A 26,869-nucleotide genomic window follows, 5' to 3' on the forward strand; every position below is an offset into this window, starting at 1 on the left:
ATACGTGCTTGTTAACTAAGGCAGGAGGCTGTAACGGGGAGAACACTGGCCTGAGAACAAGGTGACCAGGTTTTAGTTGTACATCTGGCCTGGGGAGCTGTGTGAACTTGAAAAAGTCTCTTTGTCTCTTTGGTCCTCAGTTTCCTCATCCATGGAGTCAGGGGGTTGAACAAAAGCAGGATGGCAAATGGACTGCCTGAAGCACTATATCTACAAGGATTGAGGTGGGAAAGGACCTGTGATGGGTTAGCAATGTCTTTTTTTGGGCAGAGGCCCGTAGAGACATATGTGTTGTGTATTTGCAAAGTCAAGGGATTGTGTCTAAGTCCCTTCCATTCCAATGAGTTGATGACAGCATTGCAAGAGTGTGGAACTGAAGCTGGAGCTGGGAACACCTTGAGAGACCACCTCCAGTTAAACTCAAGACAATGGTGGCATGTGAAGGTTTGCCTCCTGGCCGTTTCTCTAGTTCCTTCGCCATGAACTCCAGAACGCTAAGCCTCATGAAGGACCCTGTTTAATGGAATGTCAGAATCCAGTGTGGTGTGTTCAGTTGCCACTTCCAACGCGGTATGTTCCATTGGGCTCTCTGAATCAGATCATGGCATACAGTAAGCTCGAACAGGAAACATCCCTGCAGTGGGAGTTCCCTCACAATATGTGTTAGAATCAGACCACCCTCCTTTATAATAAGATGGTGTGTTCCGACAGGGAGTCGCTTCATAGCATGGCACGTCCCAGGGGGACCACCTTTAGCCCGTCAGGAAGAGCTGCTGCAGCTGAGGAGAGGAGAGGAGGCTGGCGTCCCTCTGGGGGTCCCCAGGGACATTGAAAGGTTCTCAGCAGGACTGTGGTAGGGGACAGAGGCGAAGGCTGTCCATTGGAAGTTAGTGAGTGGCCCTGACCGAGGTTCCTGGCTCAGTAGCCACTCAGCTTCCAGCCACATCCTACAAGTGGGTCTCTTTCTCCCCAGATATCAGCCCCTCCTTCGTTGGGGAGGGCCTGCAGGCCTGGTCTGCGCCACCATCCAGATACAGGTGCTGCTGGGGTTTTGGCAGGCTGGGGTCAGGGGCGATGAGCTGTCTCAGGCGCTGTGGAGAGAAGAGGGGGTGAGTGGGTGGTATTGGGGAGAGAGGCAGAGATGTGTCCTCATGTCTGTGTCCCCAGGGGCCGGCAGAGCCAGGCACAGGGGGCGGCTCAGTCGAACACAGGTGAATAAACGACTGAATATCTTGAGAAGAGAGAAGAGGCAACGAGGTGGAGATTAAGCGTGTGAACTGCCTGGTCTCAGTTGCGGCTCTGCACCGACGACCTGTGCAGTCTTAGGCAACCCGCTTAGCCCTGCAGGCCTCATCTGTACACTGAGCAGGATGACAGTCACACCTCTGAGAGCAGGGCCTGGCCCAGGGTAAGTGATCAATAAGTGTCTTTGTTTGTTCTTCTTCTTATTATTATATGCTTAATAAGTATCTATTTTTTTCTTATTCTTGGTAGCACTACTGTTACTGTCATTATTGGTGTTATTGGTGCCATCTCCTCCTGCTCCTTCTTGGCTTGACTGCCAGTGTGATGACTGGAATCACAGCCACCTTCTCGTGACCATGAGGTCATGAGCATGATGATGAAAAGACAACATGCTCATGAGGGAAGTGCAAAAAGATAGGAAGAGGCTGGCTCTAAGGGCCTCTTTAAGCAGCTGAACCAAATGCCGGAAACCTCTGTCTCTGGTCTTCTTGACATGTAAGAAAAAAATAAGTCTATTTGCTTATTGCAGGTTGGGTTTTCTGTTACTTGTAGGCCAGATGGATTTCTACAGATGTAATGTCTTTGTGGGACACAAGCTATATCCCCTTCCAGGAAGGCATGTCCCAAACTCTAAACCGGGAGCCTTTTGCTTGTGGCTCCCCAGGCAGGGTGAAGAGAAGAAGCCAGGAGACTGTGCAATGAACCGTGATAACCGGTTATCGGTTTCCTGAGATCAAGGACTCTGGGCTCTATAAACTTCTGTGTCTGGGCCCATTTATGTTTTTGTTTGTTACTTGTTTCCCCCTAACCCTTTAACAGTTTACCCTTGGTAAACCTGCCCAGATGATCTGCTGGAAGTTGGATTCTGAAGGTGTGGGAATCTAGGACTTTTGAACATTTCTGAAAATGAAACCACTGGACTGGTCTTCAAAGACCCTCTCTTTAAGGTTCCCTGGACTGAAGGGCTGCTGTCCACTCGGAGCCAGCCCCAGCCATGGTGTCCACCCTGTCAGCACCCTCCTTTAATGCGTCACCTCCCCCAGCCACCTACCTTCTTGAAGGAACCCTGAGTCTTCAGGAGGGTGATGATGATGAAGAGTGGGACGCAGACCATTGAGGAGAGAGCCAGGAACCAGCCAATGAAGTACCCCCAGAGAGGGTACACGTAGATGTTGTTGTATTTGAGGGGTGTGTACTTGCTCAAGGAGAAGAGGAAAGTGGCCTGGAAAGAGGGAGGGGGAGAAACAGATGAGATGGAGAGCACTGAAACCCTTTCCTCAGCTACTTAACTATCCAGTGACAGAGGACAAGGTAACTACACTGTGGTGCATCTATGAGGTGGGATAGTAAAAGCCATTGCAAATTATGAGCCAAGGCATCACTCATGTTGAAGACTGAGACAGGAGTAGATGTAAAGGAAGGAGGAGGGATGCAGGAGCCCCAAGCAGACAGACAGACAGACAGACCAACAACTGGGAAATCAGACAGATGGATGGAGGTGCAATGAGAAAGGTATGGAGCAGGAGCAGGAATAGATGACAGCGACGGTAAAGCAAAGAGCTGGATGAGATGGCCCAGAAAAGAGGGCAGAGGAACCAACACGGAAGAGGGAATGGATCAGTCTCCCGAGGTAGACTGGACAGGCAGGGAAAGAGCCCCAGAGCTCAGGCTTCCTGTTCCTCATCTCCCTGAGTCTGCTGAAGGCAGGAAGGAAGAGCAGGGTAGCTGGTGGGCACATACCAGGCAAAGTCCAGGGGTCAGGAAAAGCCAGGAGATCTTCACCAGGGGCCATGGCCGGTAGCCAATCATGTCCTCAACATTGTCATAGAAACGGTCGGCTCCTGCCCAGGATGTTGGGGAAAGAGGGTGAGGACAGGAGGTGGGAACAGCTCGTGGGGATTTGGGACCTGGCTTTATGCCCTTCTTCCCACCCTGTGCAGGGAGCCTGGATAGGGCACATAAACGAGGTGGGGCCCTGGCACACCAGCCACAGCACAGGGAGTGGGGAGAGAGAAGGGGCTGCTGCCAACAAGCTGGGGCCCTTGAGAGTCCCCTGACCTCCCTGTGCTTCCTCTTGTGTCCCTGTCTAGGGATGAACACCCCACCATGCTAACAACAGGGGAGGCAGGAGCCTAAAATGGGGCTCAGCAGCGGGACAAATGCTTGTTTATCTGTGTAGCAGAGACGAATTCAGTTTCAAGTCAAAAACAGCGAAACAGCCAGGGTGCCACTGTTCAAGCAGAGCATGCTAAACTCAATCCAGGGCCAGACAGCTATGGGAACGAACACCAGTCCAGAGGCCAGGCTCCAGGAACCTGTGTGCATCCGAGTACAGCACGGGGAGAGGGCTAGTTCATGTGTGTGAGCACACTGACTGGTTTTGTCCCGTTTTGTTTAATGTCCTTAGGTTTCCACATCTGCTGTATCCTCTGATTGGTCAAGACACTGGAAGGCCCTCTGACCTCCCCTCACTGAAAAGTACCTTCCTACTGACCCCTGATGTGTGAAATGACCATTAAAGAGTCATTCCTATGGCTCCTAAATTTCTCCCCAGTTAAAAACCAGATTCTAGCTCGGTAGGTGTGACCTATTAAGGCTTATCGCCATTTATACCTCACTGTGATTGAATTTATCAGATCCTGTCTGAGAACGAGCTTTGAAAAGCTGTAGGGGACTCAGGAAGACAGGACATGCTTGAGTGGGTAGGTAGGAGACGTTTCCAGGAAGAGGAAAGGACCCCAAATAGGAAGGCTTACGGTAGCAAAAATAAAAACTTTCCTACTCATGACTTGTCCTGAGGCCCTCCCATGTGGCACCCACTTACCCTCCCTGCCCTACGCCTCATGACAGTGGTGATGTGTTCCCCTAACCTGGTACAGTGAAGCCAGACGGACCTGGGGTGTGATGACGGCTCCTCCACTTACTAGCTGTGTGAGCTTAGGCAAGAGACCTAACCTCTCTGAGCCTCACTTTCCCTCTGTAAAGGGCTGTTGTGCCGATTGTGAGAAAGCAAGTGACACAACCAGCACAGTGCTTGGCACACAGTAGTGTGTTGGCTCAGTAACTGAAGGTTTCTCCCCTATTATAACAGGGACAATAACGGCGTGGGCACCACGGCATTCAGCACCACCGCTTAGCTAGCTCTGTTAGGGGGCCAGGGCTGTTGGTGGAAGTCAATGGAAGGCAGAATTCAACCAATACAAGAAAGAAATGCATAACAGCCACAATGGAAAAGCCCACCTCAAAAGCACAGCAATGAGCGTCCTGTCCATGCAAGTGTCCAGGCACAGTCTGGTGATAGCTTTGAAAGGGAATGTAGGAGTCTGTGGACGGTCAGACTAAATGGCCCTGAAGCTCCCTTCTGAGTAGGATGCCCACCGTGAAGGGCCTGGGGGCCTCTCTCTGTGCATTGTTATTTACACTCACTATTCAAGGAGATGGGGTTTGTCATTATCACAGCTCCACCTGCCGCGGTGAGAAACTCTCGGGTTCCCAGCAGTGGATAAACTCCCCGGGTGAAAAGAACCAAGACAACAATACAAAGACTTGTGGGAACAGGGACCAGCACACCCCATCTCATCCTGGGCAAATCTGCCCTTAGCTGGGCCCCAGCAGCACCTCCTCCCCACCCCCATTTCCCCACTGCCCCCACCCCACTCACCATACACCCAGCCGATGCAGATTACTTCAAACACTGCAAGGAAGAGCAGGCATGTGCCACTGCAAGCGTAATAATCAAACAGCTGGAAGATGTACATCCCGCCCTGCGGAGAAGGAAGGGGAGCTGGGCCTTGGCCAGTGGAGACAGGGGCACGTTCTGCCCATAGGGAGAGGCCAACACCCATCGGGGTGCCAGCCTGCCCAGCCCATGGGAAGTCATTCCTTGCATCTAAAAGGAGTTTGCCCTGCCTGGCCCTGCCTTCAGGCCCCTCTTTTAACATTAGGACAACAATCTCAGACGTCTGCAAGGACACAGGGAACGGGGGGACACACACTGTTTTGTCTGCCTGGCACCCCATCTTCTGGAAGTTGACACTACTTCACTCTAGGTGTGCTCCTCTCCCTGCTCCAGGCCTGCAGAAGAGTCACGGCCAGACACTGGCTGTGCTCTCTTTCCTCTGGGGCTGATCGGGTGGCAGAAGGGAAGTCTGAAGCTGCGCCAGCCTTCTTTAACATCAAGAGGGAAATCTGGCTAGGAATGAAGTTACTAGAGGAAAGGGGAGCCAGGAGATAGAGAGGAGCATTTATGACGATGTCATTAGAGCAACTGGATCCAGCCATGCCTGAAACCAAAATAGCTCTAGACTTTTCAGTTTCCTGACCCCAAAATTCCCCTTTCTGCTTAAGCCAGCTTGCATTTGGTTTCTGTTACCTGAAGCCAAAAGAGAAGTAACGAATACAGGTATGTTCCACGGTGTGGTGCCTATAACCATGCTATGAGGGAGGAAGGGCTGGTGTCAACACCCCCATTTAGCAAATGAGGGAAGGGCTCTGAGAAGGGTCAGTGGTGTCCCCCATGGCTCCCTCACCCTGGAGCCCAGCCTGCAGGCTACACGCCCCTGCTCACCTCGGTGACCAGGAAGAGCCCTATCAGGTAGCACGTGACGGAGATGGCGAGGATGAGGAGCTCTCGCCGCCCACTCTTCCGGAGCTGCCTGGGGAACATGTCCACGAAGGCCGTCACCAGGCACTCCATACAGACAAACTGTGGGCAGGAGGGAAGTTGGGGTGAGAGGGGCCGCAGCCCTTGGACCGTCCGTGGCACAGCCTCACACAGCAGTGCAAGGAAGGGTGCAACGGGCAGAAGTGGGGGTGCCCTGAGGGAGGCCAGCCCTGCCCTTGGGCACATCTCCAAGAGGCTCCCAGCAGTGAGAGTTGGGGGGAGATATGCTCTGTCCCCACGGCTCAGGCGCAGGGCTGGGCAGCTGGAGGGAGACTGGAGGGACGTTTGGGAGGAGTGTCCATGTTTGGGGAAGGGTCAGGCCCGGGGAAACAACGCAGGAAGCCCCCTCCCAGAAGAGGGTTTCAGGGCGGGGGTCACCCAACCAACCTCAAGGATAAGCCCTGGACAGTGGAGGGGGCCCAGAATGTACGGTCAGGGGAGAGGGGTTTGGGGGAAGGAAATGCAGGAGCTGGCAAGAGGGCCACCAGGTCAGGGAGGGGCTGCACGGGGGTGACGAACCTGACTGTCCAGCCCGAGGAAGATGAGCATGATGAAGAAAAGGCAGGACCACAGCTGGGACAAGGGCATCATAGTCACAGCCTTGGGGAATGCGATGAAGGCCAGACCAGGACCTGCCCACACACAGCACAATCAGGGGAGTGCGCTCTCGCTGCCCTAGGGAAGAGCCCTGTCCGGAGGTGCGGTGTGTGGGTGTGCATGAGTGAGTGTACGTGTCTGGGACTGTTCAAGAGGTCAGGGTGATTCCGCCCATTATTTCGCTCTTCCTAGGTGCTGGGGAGCATGCTCTTCCTCCATCCACGCAAGTAACCCATCCATTCCCCTCTCCCTCCCCCCACCCCAGTTATGGAGGCCCCGCCCTGTGCCAAGCATGCCCCCAGATGCTAAGAGGTCCACCACCCAGCTTCTGGAACACTGCCTTTCTGTAGGAGGGATCTGTGTGCTCTGACCCGCCTTCCCCTCAGGTCCCAGACAGCAAAGTAGCACCTACCTGACTCAGCCACTTCAGAAATGGGCACCCCCTGCTCTTGGGACATGAAGCCCAGGATGGAGAAGACCACAAACCCGGCTGCAAAGCTGGTGGCACTGTTTAGGAAGCAGAGGGCAATGCAGTCCCTGCGGGGCAGGGTGAAGACAGGCAAGACAGGAAGGAAAAGGGAGAAAGATCCACCGTGGAGGACAGATCAAACGACAGTAAGAGGGTAAAGAGAGGAGAAAAAGACAAAGATGAGGTGTCAGAAGGTGAGAGAGGGAAGGGAGGGAGAAAAGGGAGGAGAAAAGACATTCAGTCTGGGAGATGAACTGCAATGCCAGTCTGACACAGCTTGTAACTCCCTGAAAACAAAGGAGGAAGGCCTGGGCGCCCTGACTGAGTCTCATCCAGGACCCCGCCCTCCTTGGACCACAGGTAGGCAGGGTCCTCAGAGGCCCCAGCCGCCGTCCCTACCTGTAGCAGTTGTTGTGGTACTTGTTGTAGCTGCCCAGGGCTGTCAGGCACCCCTGGCAGATGGCAAAGGAGAAGAAGATCTGGGTGCCGGCGTCCATCCACACCTACGTGAGACCCCAAGACAGTGGTGCAGGGAGAGCAGGAGGGAGCCTGCCAGGGCCTGGGGCCAGCTGACCAGAGACCCAACCCATTCCCCCACAGAGCTGGCCTGGCCCCTCGGGGCTCCCCGAGAATCGTGTCCATCCCAGCTCTCCATTAACAGTCCTCGTCTGCTCACAGGCAGGGCCCACTTTTAATCTGGCTCTGTGAGCACTTAGTAAGCACCAAACACAGTGTGTTACTTGAATTTCTTAGGTGGAGTCCACACCCCACGGCTGTGGCCCAGAGCTGGCAGGCCTGCCTGCAGGGCGAGCCAAGAGGCACCTGCACTCACTCAGCAAACAGACTGTGCAGCCCCGATGGGGCGAAGGGGCTGCTCCATTCAAATATAAAGAAAAACCCACCAGGACTCTATGGAGGACAAAGAGTGTGCTCGGACAAGAGGAAATAGAAACGGCCAATAAACGTGGGGAAATGTCCAACCTCACAGTACTAAAAAAAGTAAAGTGAAAAACAAAATGATACTGTTTTGACCGATCAAGTTATCAAAGATGAAAATAAATTATGATTGAACCTCTTGCGGCCTGCAGAAAAAAGGGCCCCCTGACATAGGCAGTGGGAGCCTCCATCGCTCTAGGCTGGTACATGTCAAGAACCTTAAAACGTGCGCACTGTTGGCCTTAGTGACCCCATGTCTAACTGCAGTCAGGAAATAATCAGAGGTGTGGTCACTGATTTAAAGGCAAGGTGTTCATTGCAGCTGTATATACAATCATAAATTAGAAAAACACATGACCTAAATGTCCCAGAACAGAGGGAGACTTGAGTAAATGACGACACTGGCCCCAGGTGTGAGCACTCAGAGGGCGCGGGTCCTGGTCTGCTGGGCACACAGCCCATCGCCAGCACAAGAGCTGGACTGGGCACTTACAGGTCCTCAGCACATTTGGTTGAATGAATGAATGAATGAATGGATTATGGAGGAAAATTATGCAAGGTTAAAAATGACATTTACAAATTAATAATATGGGAAATGCTTACAATATGACTAAAGTGAAAAAAAAGGTATTTGTCTCTATATAATTACCTCAACTACGTTAAAACACAGACACACACATACCACGTAGAAGAAAATGTCGGAAGGAAATGTACTAAAATGCTAACAGAGATTACAGCTGAGTGGTGGGATTACAAAAGATTTTTAGTTTCTTTTTCATATTTTCTTCCATATAGTCTAATTTTTCTCTAGTGACATCTATTGCCTTTAAACCAAGACAAGACCAATCAAAGATTTTCAGAAGTGCAGATCTGACTTAGGGTGGGAGACGTCTGGGGAGATGGTCCCCAGCACCGTACTCACCTGGGGGTCCTTGAGGCGAAACAAATCTGGCTTCAGGTAATAGATGATGCCCTCGTAGGCTCCGGGCAGGGTGATGCCGCGGATCAAAAGGATGATCAGCATCAGGTAGGGAAAGGTGGCTGTGAAATACACCACCTGGAGGGGAAGCAGGCCAAGGTCACTCCCGGTGGGGACACAGCAGCCAGGAGGTGACAGGAGTTGCGGTGGTCCTCCTGTCACCCCTCCCCAGGCAGCACAGCCACGCCCAGCTGAGTGTCCAGCACGTTCTTAGAGACAGCTGAGTGGGGGCGAGCACATGAAACTTCCCACACCTTCCTGGATGCATTCCAGTGGGTCTAGGCTCCGCGGCAGGGTGCGAGATGCACAACAGCAGGGCCAGGGGGAAGGAGGAAGGACAGGCAGGGGCGCAGGTTTCCAGCCATAACATTTCAAAGACTCTTTAAATCCAGAATCTGGTCTCCCTTAACCGCTTATCCTGGCTGTTCTCCCCAGGACCCTGGCGAGGGTGGGATTCCCCTTCGCCACAGGGAGGAGGACCAGATTTGTTCAGTGCTCTGTGGGGAAGTTTAAACTCTATTTTCCAGGCTTAAGGCTGGGGAAGCAGCAGTGGCCTGACCTCAGGAATCTGGAGATGCACAGAGGGGGCCCCACTCTGCCTTGACCAAGCTCAGCCCTCACCAGAGGCGGCGGCATTCTCTGTTCTATTCCTATTAACTGTTTTCATCGTTACGATCACATTACCGTTACAACAATCTGGGAAGGGAGGCTGCTGCAGGAACAGGATAACGAGAGGAGTCGGGATCCTGTCTATTCCAGCCTCACAAAGCATGAAACATCAGTCTCAGATTCTCTGGGTTGGAATTAATGCTCAAGTCTGAACTCTCTCTAAGCATACAACAAGCCACTGTTGTCCGTTCTTAGCTACAACCCCTCCAAAGACTGGAGACTCACCACCTCAAAGACAGCTCTGTTTGCTGGTCCATACTAAACATTGTCTTGATGCGTTGTTAAATACAAAAAGCAAGTCACAAGAGTATATGATCCTAATTGTGTAATATACACACTTAATAGACACTGATACACACATGCATACACATAAAAGGAACCAGAAGGCTGCCCAGCAAGAAGTGGCCAGGATGAGCGGATCCAACCTGCCGTCATGCTGATGCTCTGCACTGATGGCTGCGACGGAGTGCTTCCATGTTTCTTACCTTGCTCTCGACATTACTTACTTAAACAGGTCTTTTAAAGTCATATTGAAAAAGAAAGTCTTGGCTTATACTGAGCTCAAATCTACAGACTTCCCCTGTTCTCACTATGCCTCTCCCTTAAAGAATCTTTCTTTCAGTTCTCCAGAGAGACCCCTGGGAGTGTCCCTATGGACTCCGGGGGCCACAGAGAGCTTACCAAGAGCCAGAACACCTCACCTTGCCTGTGATCTTGACCCCCTTCCAGATGCAGAAGTAGCAGACGACCCAGGCAAGCAGGAGGCACAGGGCCAGCTCCCAGCGCAGGGCCCCCAGGTCGTGGATGCCCGAGGTGATGCCCAGGGTTCGTCTCCTGATGGATTGGGAAAAATTAATAACCAGCGGAAGGACTAGAGAGGACAACTTGCCTCTGTCATCAAGTCTCCTGATTTTAGAGCTGACTCCACAGATCTCATATTCCAGGCTTCCCCCACCCCTATCCCACTCCACCTGCCCTGTGGCATACCACGTTCCCACCTGTGGTCTGCATGCCCCTGGCTGTTAGAAGACCAAGTCACGTAATCCCATAGGTATCTTTGTCTTTCTAACTCATCCAGCTTTCTCTGTTGTACAGAGAGAGAGAGAGGGGGAGAGAGAGAAAGTGAGTGAAGGTGGTGAGGAATGTATGAATGAGTATATGGAGAGTTGATATTTATATTTGCAAGTTGATGAGCAAGTATATGGGTATCAAATGGACAGGCTGAATGTGTGTTAGTATCTAAAGATGCATATGGGGGTGATTTAAATGTGTGTGTGTGAGAGTGTAGGTAGACAGGTGTGAGGTTTGGGTAACGTGAAGGCATACATGTGTGAGGGTGTAGGTAGACATGTGAGAGTGTTGGTGAATAAGTGTCAGTTTTAGGTAAGTGTGTAAAAAAGTAGACACATGTGGGCATGGGTGGATGTAAGGATGTAAGTAGTCATGTAGGAGAGTGGATGTGTGAGTGTAGGTTTTGCCACTTTCTGTGGTATAAATACTCCCACTTTGGCCAATTTCAAGCTACCAACATGACATCACTGATCACAAAGTTGGGAAGAGATGTGCACAGTCAGTTCTCCTAAGCTGGTTCAGACTGTTTGCCAGACACCACTGGACATGTGTGGGTAGATGTGTAAGTGCAGGTGGGTGTGGGGGGTGCAGGGGGATGTGAGGTGTAGGTAGGCATGTGTGGGCGTGCAAGTCGACATGGATAAAGTGCGAGTCTAGCTGGACACAGGCAGATTTGGGGTAAGGGTGTAGGTGGACGGTGTGGGTAGATGTGAGTGTTCCCTCATCTCTCAGCGATGTGTGGGGTGGGAGGATGGGAGGAGGGTAAGTGCTAGAAAGCATGCACAGGGACGCTTAAACTTGCACCCCAAGTCCTAGGCCTCAGACATTTAGATTTCCTCTGCTTGGGGCCCCCTGGCACGTGGCATCCAGGCCCAGCACTTACTCCCAGAATTCCATGACAGGGGAGGTGAAGTTCTCAGAGGGGGTCTCTGTGCTGGCTCCCGAGTGGTTCAGAAAGTCCATGCAATGCTCTGTTGGGGACAAGGTGGGTGCGTTTCAGCTAGGGATGAGACGGGGAGAGGTGCCCACACACCCTAGTCCCCTGAGCCTCTGGCCTTGCAGCCTGGCAGTCCCCCTCATTCCCAGTCCCAAAGCTTCCTTTGGAGCCCCTACCTTCCAGAGTGTCAGGAGTTGACTGCTCGGGTGGTCCATGGGACCAGCCCCCCGCCGCACGTACCCTGCATTACTCCTGTTCCAGTGACTCTGGTTGCCCCTCTGGCCACCCCGCCAACCTCTGACACAATCCAGACTTCAGATCCACTCAGCCCCACGTATGGACAGCACTCTCCTGACTCGCCCAGCCTGTCTCCACTCGATAGATAAACGGACTGAATCCCCGCGCCTGCCCTTCCCCGGCCTGGGATGCCACTCACACGGCAGGCTTTCTCCTTGCTTCAGCCCTCAACCAGCACTTCTCCCTCCGTCAGGATACAGTCACTGCACTGTGTCTTTCGCCCATCACCATCTGCAACTGTTTTGTTAATTTGCTTGTTTCTACCCCCAGGCTGTACGCTCAGCGAGGGCTGGGTCCACGCTGCTCGTGTTCACCCTTGACTCCTAGCACCCAGCACAGTGCTTGGCACACAGCAGGTGCACGATAGATATTTGTTAACTGAATGGATGAGGGAGTGGTGCTAAGCCCTTGCAGTTGCATGACACATTCACAGTCCCACTGGGTTCTCAGTTCTCCTAGTGGCTGATCTAAAGTCCCACAAAAGGCTCAGTGGCAGCACTGGCACCAGAGCTCACTTAGCTTAGCTTTGAGGCAAGTCCCACCATGCGCTCCATTACTGTTTGCCAATCACCAGCAACCACGAGACCAGCCCTAGGGAGAGGCCCCGTTCCAGGGGCTCAAACGACACATACCTGTGTTCCAGTTATGGGTACAAGTGGTCCAGGGCAGCTCGGAGGTAAAGGAGCTGAACAGGTAGAAGAGAGCCCAGGCAAGGATGACGATGTAGTAGATGTTCAAATAGGACTCGATGACCACAGACGCCGTACCAATGCCTTCGGGAGCGCAGCAGGGGAGGGGTGGGAGCAACAAGAGAATCCAAGACATCAGCATTAGCCAACAAAAGTCACGTGGAAGCTGCCAGTTGTGGCTAGAAGGGTACTGGGTGCTATACAAAAAGAACCACCAGGGTTCATTTATTGGCATGAGAAGCCATTTACAGCATATTTTTAAATAAGAAAAGCAGGTTACACAACACTATCCTATTCACTCTCCCATTTTTATAACATATTTTTGAACGTACATCTTTTTCTTTTTCACGGAGAAAACTCTGGAAGGATCGTCATCAGAAAGCTAACAAGTGGTTCTCCAGGTGATAGGGTTTCAGTTCACCTTTTAAAGTTTTTTCTCTTTTTGCCTATCTGCATTTTGTAGCTTTTCCTATTACAATCATGCATTACTTGTGAGATGAAAAGCGGCAGGAAGAACAAAGGGAAAATTTGGCAAGAATCAGTCTCAAAATAGGAGCAAAGCCCAGAAGCCACCAGCAGGGACGAGCGCCGCGGTGGCTGTCCGAAGGCCGCGCCCGGACCCGCCGCGCCTGCAGGCTCCGCAGCCGAGCCCCCGGAGTCTGTTCCCCAGCCGGCCCCCCAGTCCTACCAAAGTGGGAGCTTTCCCTCGGTGATTTTGAAAGCAGCACGCTGCCAGGGCGGCTGGCGGTCCCGGGGTCTGAAAGCCAGCCCGGAGGAGTGGGGCCGGGACTCGGCCGGGTTAGGACCCGCCCGTTTGTCCTGCGTCCCCTAGGCCGTCCCGGGAAGTCGATGCCCAAGAACTATTAAACGAAGGACTGGTGGAGAGCCACCCGGTAGGACGTCGGAGGGCTGGTCCGAAAATCAGTGCTGACTGTCCACAAAGCGCCCCCTGCGCCCGGCAAGCCCACCCGATGGTTCCTATCGCCGGGCGACCGAGGCAGGCGGGCTTTCCTGCGTGGGGACCGGCAGCCTCGGGCTGGGCCGCGGGAGGGCGGCGGCTGGGGCTGCTGAGGGCGGGAGGACCCCGGGGGGCGGCGGCGGGCGGGATGTTTAGAGCGCGCAGCCGCCCGCAGATCCCTTGCGCCCGGACGCGCTGTACTCTCAGTGGTCAGGTTTCCGTCCTTCTCAGGAGACAGTGTTTTCCCACCATGCCCACCTCTGTCCAACCTACTAAGTTTGGTGGCAACCCCAGATAGTCTAGTCTCTGGGGCTCCCTTGGGGACTAACGTGGGGAGAAGAGCCCTCTCTCCATTTCAAATATGCAAGGAACCTCTCAGGGACAAGGAGACCCCTTGGGTTTCCCTCTGGCCTCCAGGGGACTGGCCCAATCAGTAAAGATGGAGTGGTGGAAGGACACCACAAACTGCTCACATTAGTGCCAACAGATCCCTAGAGAGAGGGGCGGGAGCTATCCCTAACACAATCCCTAACACAGGAAGGAACGCGGACTTCCAGCTCAGGGAGACCCGGGTCCAAATCCTTAGTGAGTGCCTCCTTTTTCTCATTTACAAAATGAGGTTAATAGAGTTATTACTGGAGGATTAGATGAGGAAATGCATGTAAAGTGCTTCCATGAGCCCTGACATATAGTAGGGCGCAAGAGATGCTAGACATCATCATCATTATCATCACTGTTATTATATACTTTGGAGCTATGTCTGGGACCATGCCATATACTCAGGAACATATTTTCCATGAAGCTGATAAAGATCAAGCTTCAGGGTTCCTCACTTGCAAGGGCCCTTTCCAAGGCTCTGTACCTAATTTTGCATTTGTAATTTTGTATTGTCTTTCTTGAGGAACACCTTCCTCCCCAGGATGTATAAGCTTTGGGCCCCACAAAGCCTGATTATACTTCCTCTGTCTCCTGCAACACTTAGCAAGGATGAGAGGGGATGAATGAAGGAGGCAGTGAACGGGAGGAAAAGGGGAGGGGCGAGGCGTGATGCTGGCCCGAGAGGAGGGCAGGAGGGGGACCGAGAACACTCACCCTGGAGAAGGGGACAGATCTTCCTCCAGGCCGTGACGCTGCCCTGGCTGGTGTACTGGCCCAGTGCCACCTCCAAGAAGAACACTGGGATGCCGCAGGTGAAGAAGAAGATGAAGTATGGGATGAAGAAGGCTCCTGCGGAGGAGAGGGAGGCAGAGGCTGAGGCTTCCAGCCCAGGGCCCCTCCCAGAGCTGTGCTCCAGCGCCCGCCCTGCCATCCTTCATCTCCCTCCTCACAGCCTAACGGTTCCCTCCTGTCTGCAAGCAGGGACAGGCGGAAATTTTCCAGTCTGAACCCTGCTCAGCTGAGGAAAGACCTTTGAGGGGAAATAAATGGAAATTTAGGTGGAAATCCTAATATATGCACTATTTATTTTCTCAGTGTGTTTCACAAATGTAGTCAACTTATTATTTTTGGAACAAAAACATGTGTTCTGTATATTTTGATATGCTTATTAAATTATTGTTTGTTACATTTTAGAGAAAAACAAACAAAAACACCTTGGAAAAATTATTTTCCCTCTAACAATTTTCAGAGGGTTTTTTCCCTCCACCAGGCTCTGATCTGAACCAGGCTCCCAGCAGAGGGGGCCATTCCTCACTCAGGCAGATCCTCAGGAACTGGGCTCGCAGGTGCCATTGGATCAGGTACTGACCTACAGGCCCCAATGGGAGACCAGGCCTAAAAGACATCCAGCAAATCACATGCAAATGGAATGTGAAGATGCCCTGAGCCCACAGTGCCCACTGCAGTCACTAAGGCACACACCTCACCTCAGACGCATATCCATGGATGAAGGAATTATTGTCTAGTGCATAGTAATAACCCTGACACATACTTTGTGCTTACTGTGCATAAGGCACTCATCTAAATGCCTCACTAATGTCAGAAACCTCACAAAACAACTGCCCATGGGGGAGGTACTGTTGTTACCCCCATTTTACAGATGTGAACACTGAGGCCAGTTTGACGATTCAAAAGCTGAGGCAGAGGGGAGGAAACTGAGCCACAAACCCAGGTGGTCTGATCCTGAGTCTGTGCCCTTAACCACTATATTATAATGCCTCTCAAATAATCCATATTACTTTGTAGAAAAACTAGAAAGTACAAAGGGAAAGAAAGGAAAAAGCATTGTATAGTCTTCTAATTCTCTTACAAACACACTGGGTTTTTTTTGCAAAAATGAGAACCTACTATATATTACTTATATGCATTTTAAAATATGCATCATGAATCTCTTTTCATGTCAAATACATATCTCCATCATCATGCTGGTGGCAGTAGAGTCCTACGCCCCCCGTAGGCAGCTATCCTAGTCTAAGTCACAGCACCGTCACTGGCCTTCTTGGTTGTCTCATTACACACTGCTGGGATGGGGACCGTGCCCACATCCTTGTGCACTTGTCTAATTTGCTCGTTAGTATAAATTTTCAGGGGAGGAATTGCTGGGTAGGAAGTTATGTACGTTTTTGTGTGTGCATGTGGTAAGATATACATAACATATAGGGAGCCACAGCAAGCCAGTACCTCTCCACCAAGTCCTGAAGTCCTTTTAAACTCTGTATTGCCTTTACATCCTGACTAATGCTAGAGTGTTAGTCAACCCAGGGCCAACAGCACCGCTGACGCTGGTTTCAGTGGCTTGGATGGTTTCAGGGGCTAGGCTGAGGGACAGTGTTCAGGAGAAAAGATGTGGCTGGGGGACTCTCCCAGAGGACATGTTATGGGAAGCTTGTGGGGGCACATGACCCATAGGCTCCTTCCCACGGGCTGTGTGGAGGTGGTCCCTCTGATACAGCAGATGGCTTCAGTTCTATTCTTGGAATGTCGATGTCAGCCCCACGGAAGCTGGGGTGCCCTCAGGAGGCCTGGACCCCAGGACTCAGGCCGAGTCCACCCTGAAAGGGCAGTGCTTGGCCTGGGGCTCTGGGAGCAGTGGGCGGTGGGTGGTTCTGGACCAATTAGAGGGCAGCCTCCATCCTTGGCCTTCTCCCTGGGTTTCCAGCACGCTATCACTGCAAACACCCTCCCTCAAATGAACTTCTCAGAACCCTCGCTTTGGGAGGGTGACCCAGCCCACAATTCTCTTGGCGTCTGCCCAGGCTGTGGGCACAAGCAGCCCGGTGCTGCCCCACAGGGATCTGTGGAGGCAGGGCAACTTGAGGCTTGTTTAACCTCCCTCCCTCGGCTCCAAGGCATGCCTTGCTACCCCTGCCCAGTGCTCCTTCCTGAGCCACTGACAGTCTGGAAACTCAGAATTTCACAAAGTTCTCTTTTGGAGGGTACCGTATCTTAAGGATAATCTAGTTTAGTGGCTCCCTGCTTTTTCGTAACCAAAGATGTTATTAGACCATTATTACATTATTATTATTTTTCATCCCTTTTGAATGATTTTTCTCTATAGAACTGTGTTTAGTCACTAACAATTAATTTATCTGCATGTATTAATAAAAACCATATTTAACTGCCAACCAGGGCTTATTTATGGTCAGCTTGAGATAAACCCTATTGCCACAATGAATTAGTACAATCTTAGCCTAGAGTGAAAAATGGACATTTGGGTTAGACTGTGAAGTCGTGTTCCTACATAAATCCATTGTTAAGTTGTCTGAAATAAGGAAACTAATTCCTAGACCTTCATTACTTCCTCCTTAGACCCCCAGAGACCAGGGACCCCGGATTGGGACCCCTGACCTTGTGTAGCCCCTCATGTTAAAGATGACAGAAGAAGAGAGAGGAATGGCACCATGTCTTTCCCAATAGTTAGGTTGGGACAGAGCTAAAGTAAGAACGCAAGTCACAGAGAGGACACAGGAAATGTGATGCCACCTACTCTGGTCCTGCCATTTCACAGATGGCCCAGGCTCAGCCCAGTGTCATGCATGCTGTCACAGGTACTGGTCTCTCCACCCCAGCCCATGCCAGTACAGAGGCTACAGCCATAGCCACTGGGCAGGGCAGAGGCAGGGAGAGCATCAGAACCCCAAGCCCTGTTTCCTGGGCCCTCGTTCTCCCTCCTTTTAGATGACGGGGCCAGATGCATACGGAGGGGGAGCCCCTGGCTCCCAGGGCCTGCTGCTACCAACTAGCTCTGTGGTCTTGGGCAAGTTGCTGAACTCTCTGAGCTCCCGCAACCTCCCCTATGAGAGGAGGGCTCAGACTGGGTCATCTTTAGCTCAAGCTCTAACATCCTATATGTCCAAGAAACTGTGGCCCAGGACAAAGAAATAAGCTACCACTCCTACCACTTCTTCCTGCCTCCCTAATCTCAAGCCCAGCACTAGTCCCCCACTCCCAGTCTTGGCTCCATAGTCCTGACCCACCCAGGAAATCCCATTTCTGTTTTCTTTGGAGTCATCACTTCAAGCAGCTTGCAATGATAACTCTAAGTTTTAAGTCGCAGAGCAAGATACATGCTTAATAAATGTTTGTCAAATTAAATATAAATAGCGTTTAGAAGGATTTTCTGGGGCCAGCCCGGTGGCGCAGTGGTTAAGTTCGCATGTTCCGCTTCTCGGTGACCCGGGGTTTCCCGGTTCGGATGCCAGGTGCGGACATGGCACCGCTTGGCATGCCATGCTGTGGTAGGCACCCCACATATAAAGTAGAGGAAGATGGGCATGGATGTTAGCTCAGGGCCAGGCCTCCTCAGCAAAAAGGAGAGGACTGGTAGTAGTTAGCTCAGGGCTAATCTTCCTCAAAAAAAAAAAAGAAGGATTTTCCAAACAATGGTTATCTTTAAATGGGAATGTTTCTTTTTCTTACCTTTCTAGAATGTTTCTAATATTCACAACATATCATTTCCACAAGAAGATAAAGGTATTTTCAAAAGGCAAAAATGGGGGCTGGCCCCGTGGCCGAGTGGTTAGGTTCGCGCGCTCCGCTGCAGGCAGCCCAGTGTTTCGTTGGTTCGAATCCTGGGCGCGGACATGGCACTGCTCATCAAACCACGCTGAGGCAGGTCCCACATGCCACAACTAGAAGAACCCACAACGAAGAATATACAACTATGTACCGGGGGGCTTTGGGGAGAAAAAGGAAATAATAAAATCTTTAAAAAAAAAAAAAGGCAAAAATGAATCTGGCTTTCACAAATAAATTCACATAAATGAATTATTCCATTTATGTGAAATATTTCATGTAGGTAAACCCAAGGCCACAGAAGGCAGATTAGTGGTTGCCAAGAGCTGGCAGGAAGAGGGAAGGGAGAGCGACTGCTAATGGGTACAGGGCTTCTTTGGGGAATGATGCGAACGTTCTAAATCAACTGTGGTGATGGTTGCACAATTCTATGAATATACTAAAAAGCATTTCATTATACATTTAAAAAGATGAATCAGGGGGCCGGCCTGGTGGCGCAGCGGTTAAGTTCTCACGTTCTGCTTCTCGGCGGCCCGGGGTTCACCAGTTTGGATCCCGGGTGCAGACATGGCGCTGCTTGGCGAGCCATACTGTGGTAGGCGTCCCACATATAAAGTAGAGGAAGATGGGCACGGATGTTAGCTCAGGGCCAGGCTTCCTCAGCAAAAAGAGGGGGATTGGCAGTAGTTAGCTCGGGGCTAATCTTCCTCAAAAAAAAAAAATATATGAATTGGGCCCCTCCCCACCATGGCTCTGCTCATTTTTACTACCAGTGCTGAAAAGTAATAAAATTATGTTTTTTAGTTTAAAAAAACCACAGATAAGATAATATTATTTCTCGGATCAAAACTCTTCAGTGGCTCCAATCTCACTCGGAGCAGAGCCTACAAGATCTGAGCCCTCTTACCTCTCTGACCTCCTCTCCTAGTCTTCCCCCATCTGCCACCCCCCTCTCTGATGTTCCTCAAACGTGCCAGTTGCACTTTCCCCCCAGGACCTTTGCACTTGCCCTTCGCTCTTTTTGGAATGTGCTTCACCTGAAGTCTTTGCTCACATGTCACCTCCTCAACAAAACCTTTCCTGGTTACCTTATTTCACAATCCACTCCCCACCCTGTGACCTGGCATTCCCCAGCCCTCTTCCCTGGTCTGCTTCTTGCCATTCCGCTCACCACCGTCTCACACACCACATGTTTTGTCCGTAATCTTCTACCCTTCACTAGACTATCACACACCAGGAATATGTTCTGTTTTGCATCTAGAACAGTGTGTGGCACATGGTAGGCCCACAATATTAGTTGAATGAATAAATGACCCCTATCAACAACTGACATTGTATAGAGTAATGAAGGAGCTTATCAAAGACTTGGATTCCTCGGTCCTGCCCTTTGCCTCATTTAATCTTCACAGTAGCACTGTGGGGTGTCATCCCATTTCACAGAGGGGGACACTGAGGCTCATGGTGGAGCTAGAACTCAAGCTCAAGTCCTCCCACTCCATTCCAGCCTCCTTCCATTTTACCCGTTGCCCAGCCAGGAGGCGTCCAGGCAGGCGCAGCCCGGCTGTCAGGACACAGCACTCCCCATCACGCCTACCACCAAGTGAACTCACCACCTCCATTTTTGTAGCAGAGATAGGGGAACCTCCAGACATTGCCCAGCCCAATGATCTCCCCGGCCACTGACAGCACAAACTCCATCTTGTTCGTCCACTGGCCCCGATCCTTCACCTGGTCTCCACCTTCCTGGTCCAGCTTCTCTCCCTCCTCAGGGACCCAGAAGACCACAGGAGGCCCATCCTTGTGGACTGCCACTTTGCTCTCCATAGCCATGCAATGGGTTGGGAGTCCACAGAGCTGGGAGTGGGGCAGGAAGGTGAGAAGGCACGGCCTGGTGGGAGGAGAAGGAGTGAGCTGTACAACCCCAACACACGCTCCCCGATCTCTGTGCTCCGTGTCCTAATCTTTTATATTGCTGGAATATTGCTTTAATAGTTAATATTGTTGGAATATTGTTTAAGGTTGTCAGACTATTGATTTTCTTCCCAAACTCTCAGGGACGTTTACACCTAAAGTTACACTTTGCTCTTATGACTCTAGGAACAAATACAGAGCAAATCTTATTTGCCCATTTTACAGATGGGAAAACCCAGGCCTTGACAGATGAAGTGACTTGCCTAAAACCGTTCAGGAGTAGGCTGGGATTAAAACTCAGGCCTGGGGTCTTTTATTCCAAGTCCCTTTTGCTCTTTATAGTCAGCCACCAACCCCACTGGCCCATCTGCCCCCGCTCCTCAGCGTCCAGCGAGTGGCACCAGCCCAGCCTCTGGCCTCCAGGCCAGAAGGGATCAAAGACTGCCAGGGATGACAGGGGGCCAAGGGCAGGTGTGGTGAAGGTGACCGCATGGTCTTCCCCTGGCCAATTGTGTGCTCATCTCTGTGCCAAGGTGATCGATCAACCAGGGTAAACATGGGAGCCAACTAGCTCTGGGCATCTGATTGGGAGGAGAGAGGAGAAGGCAAGGCCTCTGAACAAGGCCGATGAAGACCAGGATTGGTGCCAGGGCCAAGTGTAGGGCTCCAAGGGAACTCTGGTTCTTTTTCTCCAGGCCATCCCTCTGTCTGAGAACAGGCTGGGGGCCTGGTGGCAGAAGGGGTGACTAGAGTGATCCTTACTTGGGTGGTAGTGATCTCCAGATCAGAGTGGGTCCCTCAAGGGAGACCCAGAAGTGGCTGCCTGACGTCACCAGTCGTTGCCCTTCCCAACTCCCTGTCCTCCTAAAGAGCCCAAAGGTCTCGGGATTTCCAGAAAAATGATGTGGGCCACTCACAGGTTTACTGTGTCCCTCTCATTGCAGCATCGTGGTGCTGCCTCCAGAATTCTTGTTTGCCCTTCCCTCCCCACACACAATCACCCTGAGGCCACCTCGCCCGTGCTTCCAGTGAGCTGCCAGGACGAGGCACCCAGGCTGCAGGGGGAAGCGCCCCACTGCCCCTTGCCTCCAAGGAATGTTGGGGAATCAAAGCGACCTGGAGCTACCCAGTGCTCCACGCTGCTTCAAGGCTCTGGAGAAAGACAGGGATTCTTTTTATTGAAAGAAGAGTCTGTGTTGATTTGTTGGTCCTTCTAACCAGGCAGCAGCCCAAGTCCCAGTCTGTCAGAAAAGCACAGCAGGAGCCACTCGAGGTTGTGGAAAGTTTTGAAGGTGACTCGGAGGGTGCAGGTCACCCCAGGAATGGGAAAGCACATCGGGGTGAGATTCTGGTACTGGGAGCTCCTCAGAGGTTCCACTGCAAGCTCAGCCCAGGAGGGAAGATGAGGAGAGAGGTACCCAGTGGAGTCAAAGGCCTTCAGCCTCTGATCTAAGGGAGGAGGAGGGGAAGCAGGGAAAAGAGCTCCAGGTTCAGAGTGAGTGGCCAGGCCCCAGGGGGGCTTTGAGAACCAGAGCCTCAGGTTGGAAGAACAGGGCAGACTGGTTCCAGGGAAAAGTTCCTGATACCTAACCCAACTGTGTATCTTCTACAGAACTAGGGCCGCCACCCTGAGGAACGACCCCCGAATCGTTATAAACAAATGAATGAATGAGCTCAAAACATTGATGAAAAGCACCAGACAGGAAACCCAGGTTCCAGGCCAGACTTAGCTAATAATAATAATAACAGTCAACATTTGAGTAAGCAAAGTACTAAAAACATGCACCTCTTTATATACATTGTTAAAGTTCACCTTCATAAAAATCTCTGAAGTAGGTATTACTATTAACTCCATTTTATAAGTGAGGAAATGAAGCACAGAGAGATTAAGGAACAGGAACTGATGCCCAGCAGGTGCTCAGTAAAACCATTTTTTAATGGTTAGAATAAACTTACCAATACAATAAGTGGTGGAGCTGAGTCTCTAACTTGCTGGGTGACCTTAGGCAAATCACACCTCCGCTCTGGGCTTTAAGTACCCCTGGAAGACAGAATGACCTCTGCTCAACATGGGTGTTAGGAGGCTGGGCGATAAAAAATGAGGTCCATAAGAGACAAGGAGAGATTATTGCCTCTGCTTGCCAAACCATAGGGGAGCTCAGCTCAGGGCAAGCTCAAGCCCAAGGGTCACCAAGGGGGCAGTCAGGAGACAAGCCTTCCTGTTCCCAGACCAGAGGCTGCTATTTCAGGGTCAACGTGTCCTCAGCAGTTCGAGGAGGGGAGACCTGGTGGGGAAAAGGAGTAAATGAAGGGAAAACCAGAGGAGAGCATGGGATGGGGAAGCAGATCTTAGAGCCCAGCTTGGGCACAGGATTTGGGTTCTATCGGGGATGGGGGAGGAAAGAGAAGAGAACATGAACTGATAAACGGACACTGATGTGACGCGTTTAAAAAAAAGACTATTGGGAGGAGGATAATTTATGGATAAGAATGAAAAACTGGAATGGCAGAATGAAAGCATAAGCATGTGAAAAGGAAAACTGGCCCAAGCCATGGCAAGTCAAGGGGAAACAGGCTCAAACTGCAGGAAGCGGGACTCAATTAGACTCAGGGAAGAAATGTCCAGGAGTACAAGCTGTACAGAGCTCTCCTTTTGGGGGTTACTTTTAAAAGCCAAAAAACAGTACACCCCACCCTCCTGCCACCCACACCGGTCCTGTCTGTGCCCTGCTGCCCCAGCCCATTTGCTAGGAATAGCCATACAACAGTGTTATCCACAGTCACGATGACTTCTGAGATGTCTCCCTTTCCCAACGGTCTACCCCAGCTTGGTCACCTCTTCAGCCCCTAACATCACCTCCCCAGTTGCCCACCTGCTTTGCTGAGCTGCGGCAGGGTATGGAGGCACAGAATGGACCTCACCATATGTCCATGCCCTCCTGAAGCAAAGATACCTACACCCACACTGGGCTCAGTGCTGCCCATTGAGGAAATCTTCAAGAGGCGAGAAGGTCCAAAATTAACTTTGCTCTTAGAAGCTGGGCATGTGGCCAGAGGCCTCGCCAGGGTCTAGCAGAGGAGCAGACAAGTGTAGAAGTGCTGCTCCCACATGCTGCTGGGACCCCAGCTCAGTCCCATTGCACCCCCAAATCCAGCACAGGAGTGGCCCAGCCCTGAATATGGGGCACGGGAAGCCCCAGCCCCTGCTCCAGCCAACCCCCACATACCAGTTCTCATTTCTGTACACACACTGGTGCCATTCCCGTCACGTCCATTTGCACACACATACCTGTGTGCATGGCACCAAAACCTGACTCCTGTCCAGTCCTTCACAACCCATGGGCTGCTGGGCTCAGCTGGCAGCTGCCTGCACCTTCCGTCGGCTCCCTCATTGCCTGCCTTGGGCTCAAGTGTGCCCATGCCCCCCACCACCCCTGAGGAGGGGCAGCTCCCTTCTTCTGGGAGACGCTTGGCCCCCAGCCCACCACGCTCGACTGGTAGAGGGAGGACTGGAGCCCCTCACCTGCAATCACTAAACGCAGGTCACAGGCCTTCAGGAATGCCCCGAGGTTTCTCCCATCCTCTCTTCCTTCCCACCTCACTGGGCACTGTCTGTTTCCCCCTCCCTTTCAGGCAGGTAATCACCGCCTCTTTCACCCTCTCCCTGTGGCCAGCCCCCGGTCTATGGACTTTCCTGCTTCCCAGGCTTGTCCCTGAGCAACTCAGATGCTGTGGAGGGTGAGGGAGAAGCTGGGGTGACACCCCTGTCCTAAGATTCCCAAACATCAGACTTTCCTCAGGTCCCAGTTTATTGCTCCACAGACACACACAGTTCTTGACACAGTCTTGCCTCGCAGGCCTCAGCCCTCCACCCCTCTGAGGCAGCTCTCAGAGACTGCGAGGACAGATCCAGCCCTCCCCTTCCGGCTCACCTCAGTCCCCGAGCCTGGCTCCTGTGATCCACTCAGCTCCGCGCTCAGATGCCCAGGACAGTCCCAGAGAGGCTGCTTAGGAGAAAGCCAAGAGAGATGGGACCTGAAAGGGAAACTGTCCTCCACCTTCACTCTTTCTCCTGTTCGTTCCAGCTCAGAATCCCATCTGAGTCATTGGTGCCATTGTCCAGGGACTCCCAGGCAGAAAGCAACTCTGTGTGTGTGTGCGTGCGTGTGTGTGCGTGCGCCAATGTATTGGGCAGTGAAGGAGCAGAGAAACACCACAAGCAGCAGGAGGGACTGAAGCCAAAAGTCTGTGAACCAGGATTACAACATCTAACCTCAGGAAGTCAAGTCCTCTGTCCCCGGTCCCCCTCCCCCACCCCACTCCCACTGCTCACCCCTCCCTCAGGATCAGTGCTCGCCCAGTAGCCGCTGACCCAAGACCACCCTCTTGGGCTCAGAGACACATCTAACTGCATCTCTCCCCATTTTGCTCCTTGGCCCTCGCCCTCCCCCTTCTCACCTTGCCCCCTCCCAGTACAAGCTCCTTGTGAGGGAAGAGGGATGAGGATGTTCAGGGCAGGGGACAGAGCAGCAGGACGGGAGCCACCACCTCCCAGGCTGGACACTGAGCACCTCAGGAGGGGAGCTGGCCTCGCTGACGAGGGCACAGCAGGAGGGTGAATCATGCCCTGGAGTTTTCCACTAAGTACCTGCCCTCTGTGGTTTCAAGGCAAGGCTCTGAACTTCACAACCACTGCCCTTTTCCTCGGGATTTTCCTAGAGAAGGTGCCCAGAGCGTACCTCAAGGAGCATAATCTAGAAAGGACGCAGGTTTGCAGTCAAGCAGACCTGTCTCTGGACCTGTCCTCTGTCATTTCCCAGTCACATCAGCAAGACAAGGATCTGAGCCTGTTCCCGATCTGTAAAGGGAATGTCTGCTCCCGATCCCTACTCTGCAGGGTTGCCAAGAGGGCTAAAGACAGTATGGTCAATCGCTTAGGATATCATCGGTGCTTAAGGGATTTGTTGGTGTTCGTTGTGGGTGCCCTGGGAGCGGGGGCTGGGATGGTGGAGTGTCTGGCCCCAGGTAGCAATAATAATGCTCTAGCGACCGCTCAGCACTCAGGCCCATAGCTGGGACTTGTCTGGTTGCCTGGCATTGCCGGGCAATTCATCAGTGTTGAATTGGTATCTGTTGAGCAAAGGTGTGTGTCCCACACTAGTGTCCGGCGAGCGTCTCCAGAACAGGGTCCTCATCACTGTTCCTGAGTATGTCCTCGTGGTGCCGTGCCGGGCACAGGACTGTCCCACAGCCTTCATTCAGAATAGCCAGTGCTTCCTTCACGACAACAGAGATGCTTCTTTAGCCCCAGGGGCTGTGGAGGGAGGGGAAGTTGTGGGGAGAAAGGGAAATTTCCATTTGCATGTGCTTCCCCTTCGTGTTTTAGGACTTCCCCGAAGGGCTGGGTGTGAAGTGAGAATCTTAGTCTGTAGTTTTCCATCAAGCACCCCTACTCAGTGTCTCTCAGGCTCCTCTCAGCACCTCCTGTGGGGTTCCCCATCAGGAGAAAGCCAGAGTGAGTCTCACTTCTCAGACCCTTGGCCTCTGTGAAGCCAGCAGTCAAGCTTGGGGTCACTCTGGAGAGTAGGGCATGGTCTCAGCTAGAAATCACACTCCAGTTACGCTGTGCTCTGCTAGGATGGTGTGGCCTGCCCTGCTGCGTCTGCCCTGTCCCCCATGTCAGGTCCACCATGTGTCAACCACAGAGTTTACTGCAGAGGGGACATCAAAGTCCATGAGATTACCTAGCTGCAGCTATTCCAGAACAGAAGACACAGCCTCTCCATGAAGGGGAGTGAGAGGGAAGAGAATCAGGCTGGGCAGAGGGTGAATGTCCTAGCTCGATGGTTCATTCAGAAATTTCATTTCATGCCTACAATGTGTCAGGCTTTCTGTGAGGACCTGGGGATTCATACAGTCCAGCAGTCTTCTTGCCTCAACTTCACCTTGTAGGAGAACAGCTGCCGTGTTTGACCTGGCCCTCCCTTTAACTCTGAACCCTCCCTTAGTTAAATCTACCCCAATACCCGCAGCTTCCTGTCCCCAAGAGATATTGAGACCATTTGGCGAACTCCTGGAGGCCGGAGACCTCCATCTTTGCAACATGTAGGGATCCCCAAGTGACCTGGAAAGCCTGAGATTGGGCTGTGTCCACACTGGGGAGGGCCCAGAGTCCAGACGAACTGTGGTCAAATAAATCAGGTATCTTGCTCAGTGAAAACCATTAAACCCCAGAGAATGTCCTTGTCACCACCCTCATCCTCTAGCCCCCTGCATGCTTTTAGAGGGCCTGGCATGGGACCTATTTCCTGAGCATCTAACTCAGGCTAGGTGCTTTATATGTTACCTCATTTAATCCTCACAACAGCCTTGAAATGTAGGAATTATTAGCCCCATTTTACAGATGAGAAAATTGGGATGAATAGAGCTAAGTAGTGTATCCTAAGGCCATACACTAGTAAATGAGGGAGCTGGGATTTGAACCTGGGCCTCCTG

The 26,869-nt window shown here is 52.0% G+C and overlaps 1 protein-coding gene across 7 annotated transcripts; it reads right to left on the reverse strand.

The window, feature by feature from the left end:
• Positions 1-24,926, reverse strand: SLC6A12 (solute carrier family 6 member 12). Of its 7 annotated transcripts, none has more exons than XM_046683937.1 (17): positions 24,833-24,926; positions 24,307-24,381; positions 22,331-22,415; positions 20,074-20,351; positions 14,603-14,737; positions 12,496-12,636; positions 11,513-11,600; positions 10,260-10,392; positions 8,833-8,967; positions 7,374-7,477; positions 6,918-7,042; positions 6,428-6,540; positions 5,813-5,950; positions 4,907-5,009; positions 2,986-3,086; positions 2,297-2,467; positions 3-1,091 (listed from the first exon to the last, which is right to left on the reverse strand). In XM_046683937.1, exons 4-17 carry the CDS (start codon positions 20,291-20,293, stop codon positions 948-950), a joined length of 1,851 nt encoding a protein of 616 aa, XP_046539893.1. In that variant the 5' UTR covers positions 20,294-20,351; positions 22,331-22,415; positions 24,307-24,381; positions 24,833-24,926; the 3' UTR covers positions 3-947. The 7 variants fall into 7 exon arrangements, with proteins under 7 accessions (XP_046541439.1, XP_046536634.1, XP_046539893.1 ...); XM_046683114.1 differs by having other exon boundaries at positions 24,307-24,378; positions 24,833-24,915; XM_046681549.1 differs by having other exon boundaries at positions 24,307-24,421; positions 24,833-24,914.
• Between the last annotated feature and the right edge of the window lie 1,943 nt (positions 24,927-26,869).

This window comes from Equus quagga, chromosome 1 (genome assembly GCF_021613505.1).
Source record: "Equus quagga isolate Etosha38 chromosome 1, UCLA_HA_Equagga_1.0, whole genome shotgun sequence".
Taxonomy (NCBI): Eukaryota; Metazoa; Chordata; class Mammalia; order Perissodactyla; family Equidae; genus Equus; species Equus quagga.

Bases quoted from the DNA above. Each gene is read 5' to 3' on its own strand.
- SLC6A12 (XM_046680678.1), bottom strand. From the start codon at position 23,299: ATGGTGAGGTCCATTCTGTGCCTCCATACCCTGCCGCAGCTCAGCAAA. The intron at 14,738-20,073 runs GTGAGTTCACTT...TCTCCTCCGCAG, and splicing joins CTGCTACAAAAATGGAGGTG to GAGCCTTCTTCATCCCATAC. The intron at 1,092-2,296 runs GTAGGTGGCTGG...TTCTCTCCACAG, and splicing joins CTCAGGGTTCCTTCAAGAAG to CGCCTGAGACAGCTCATCGC.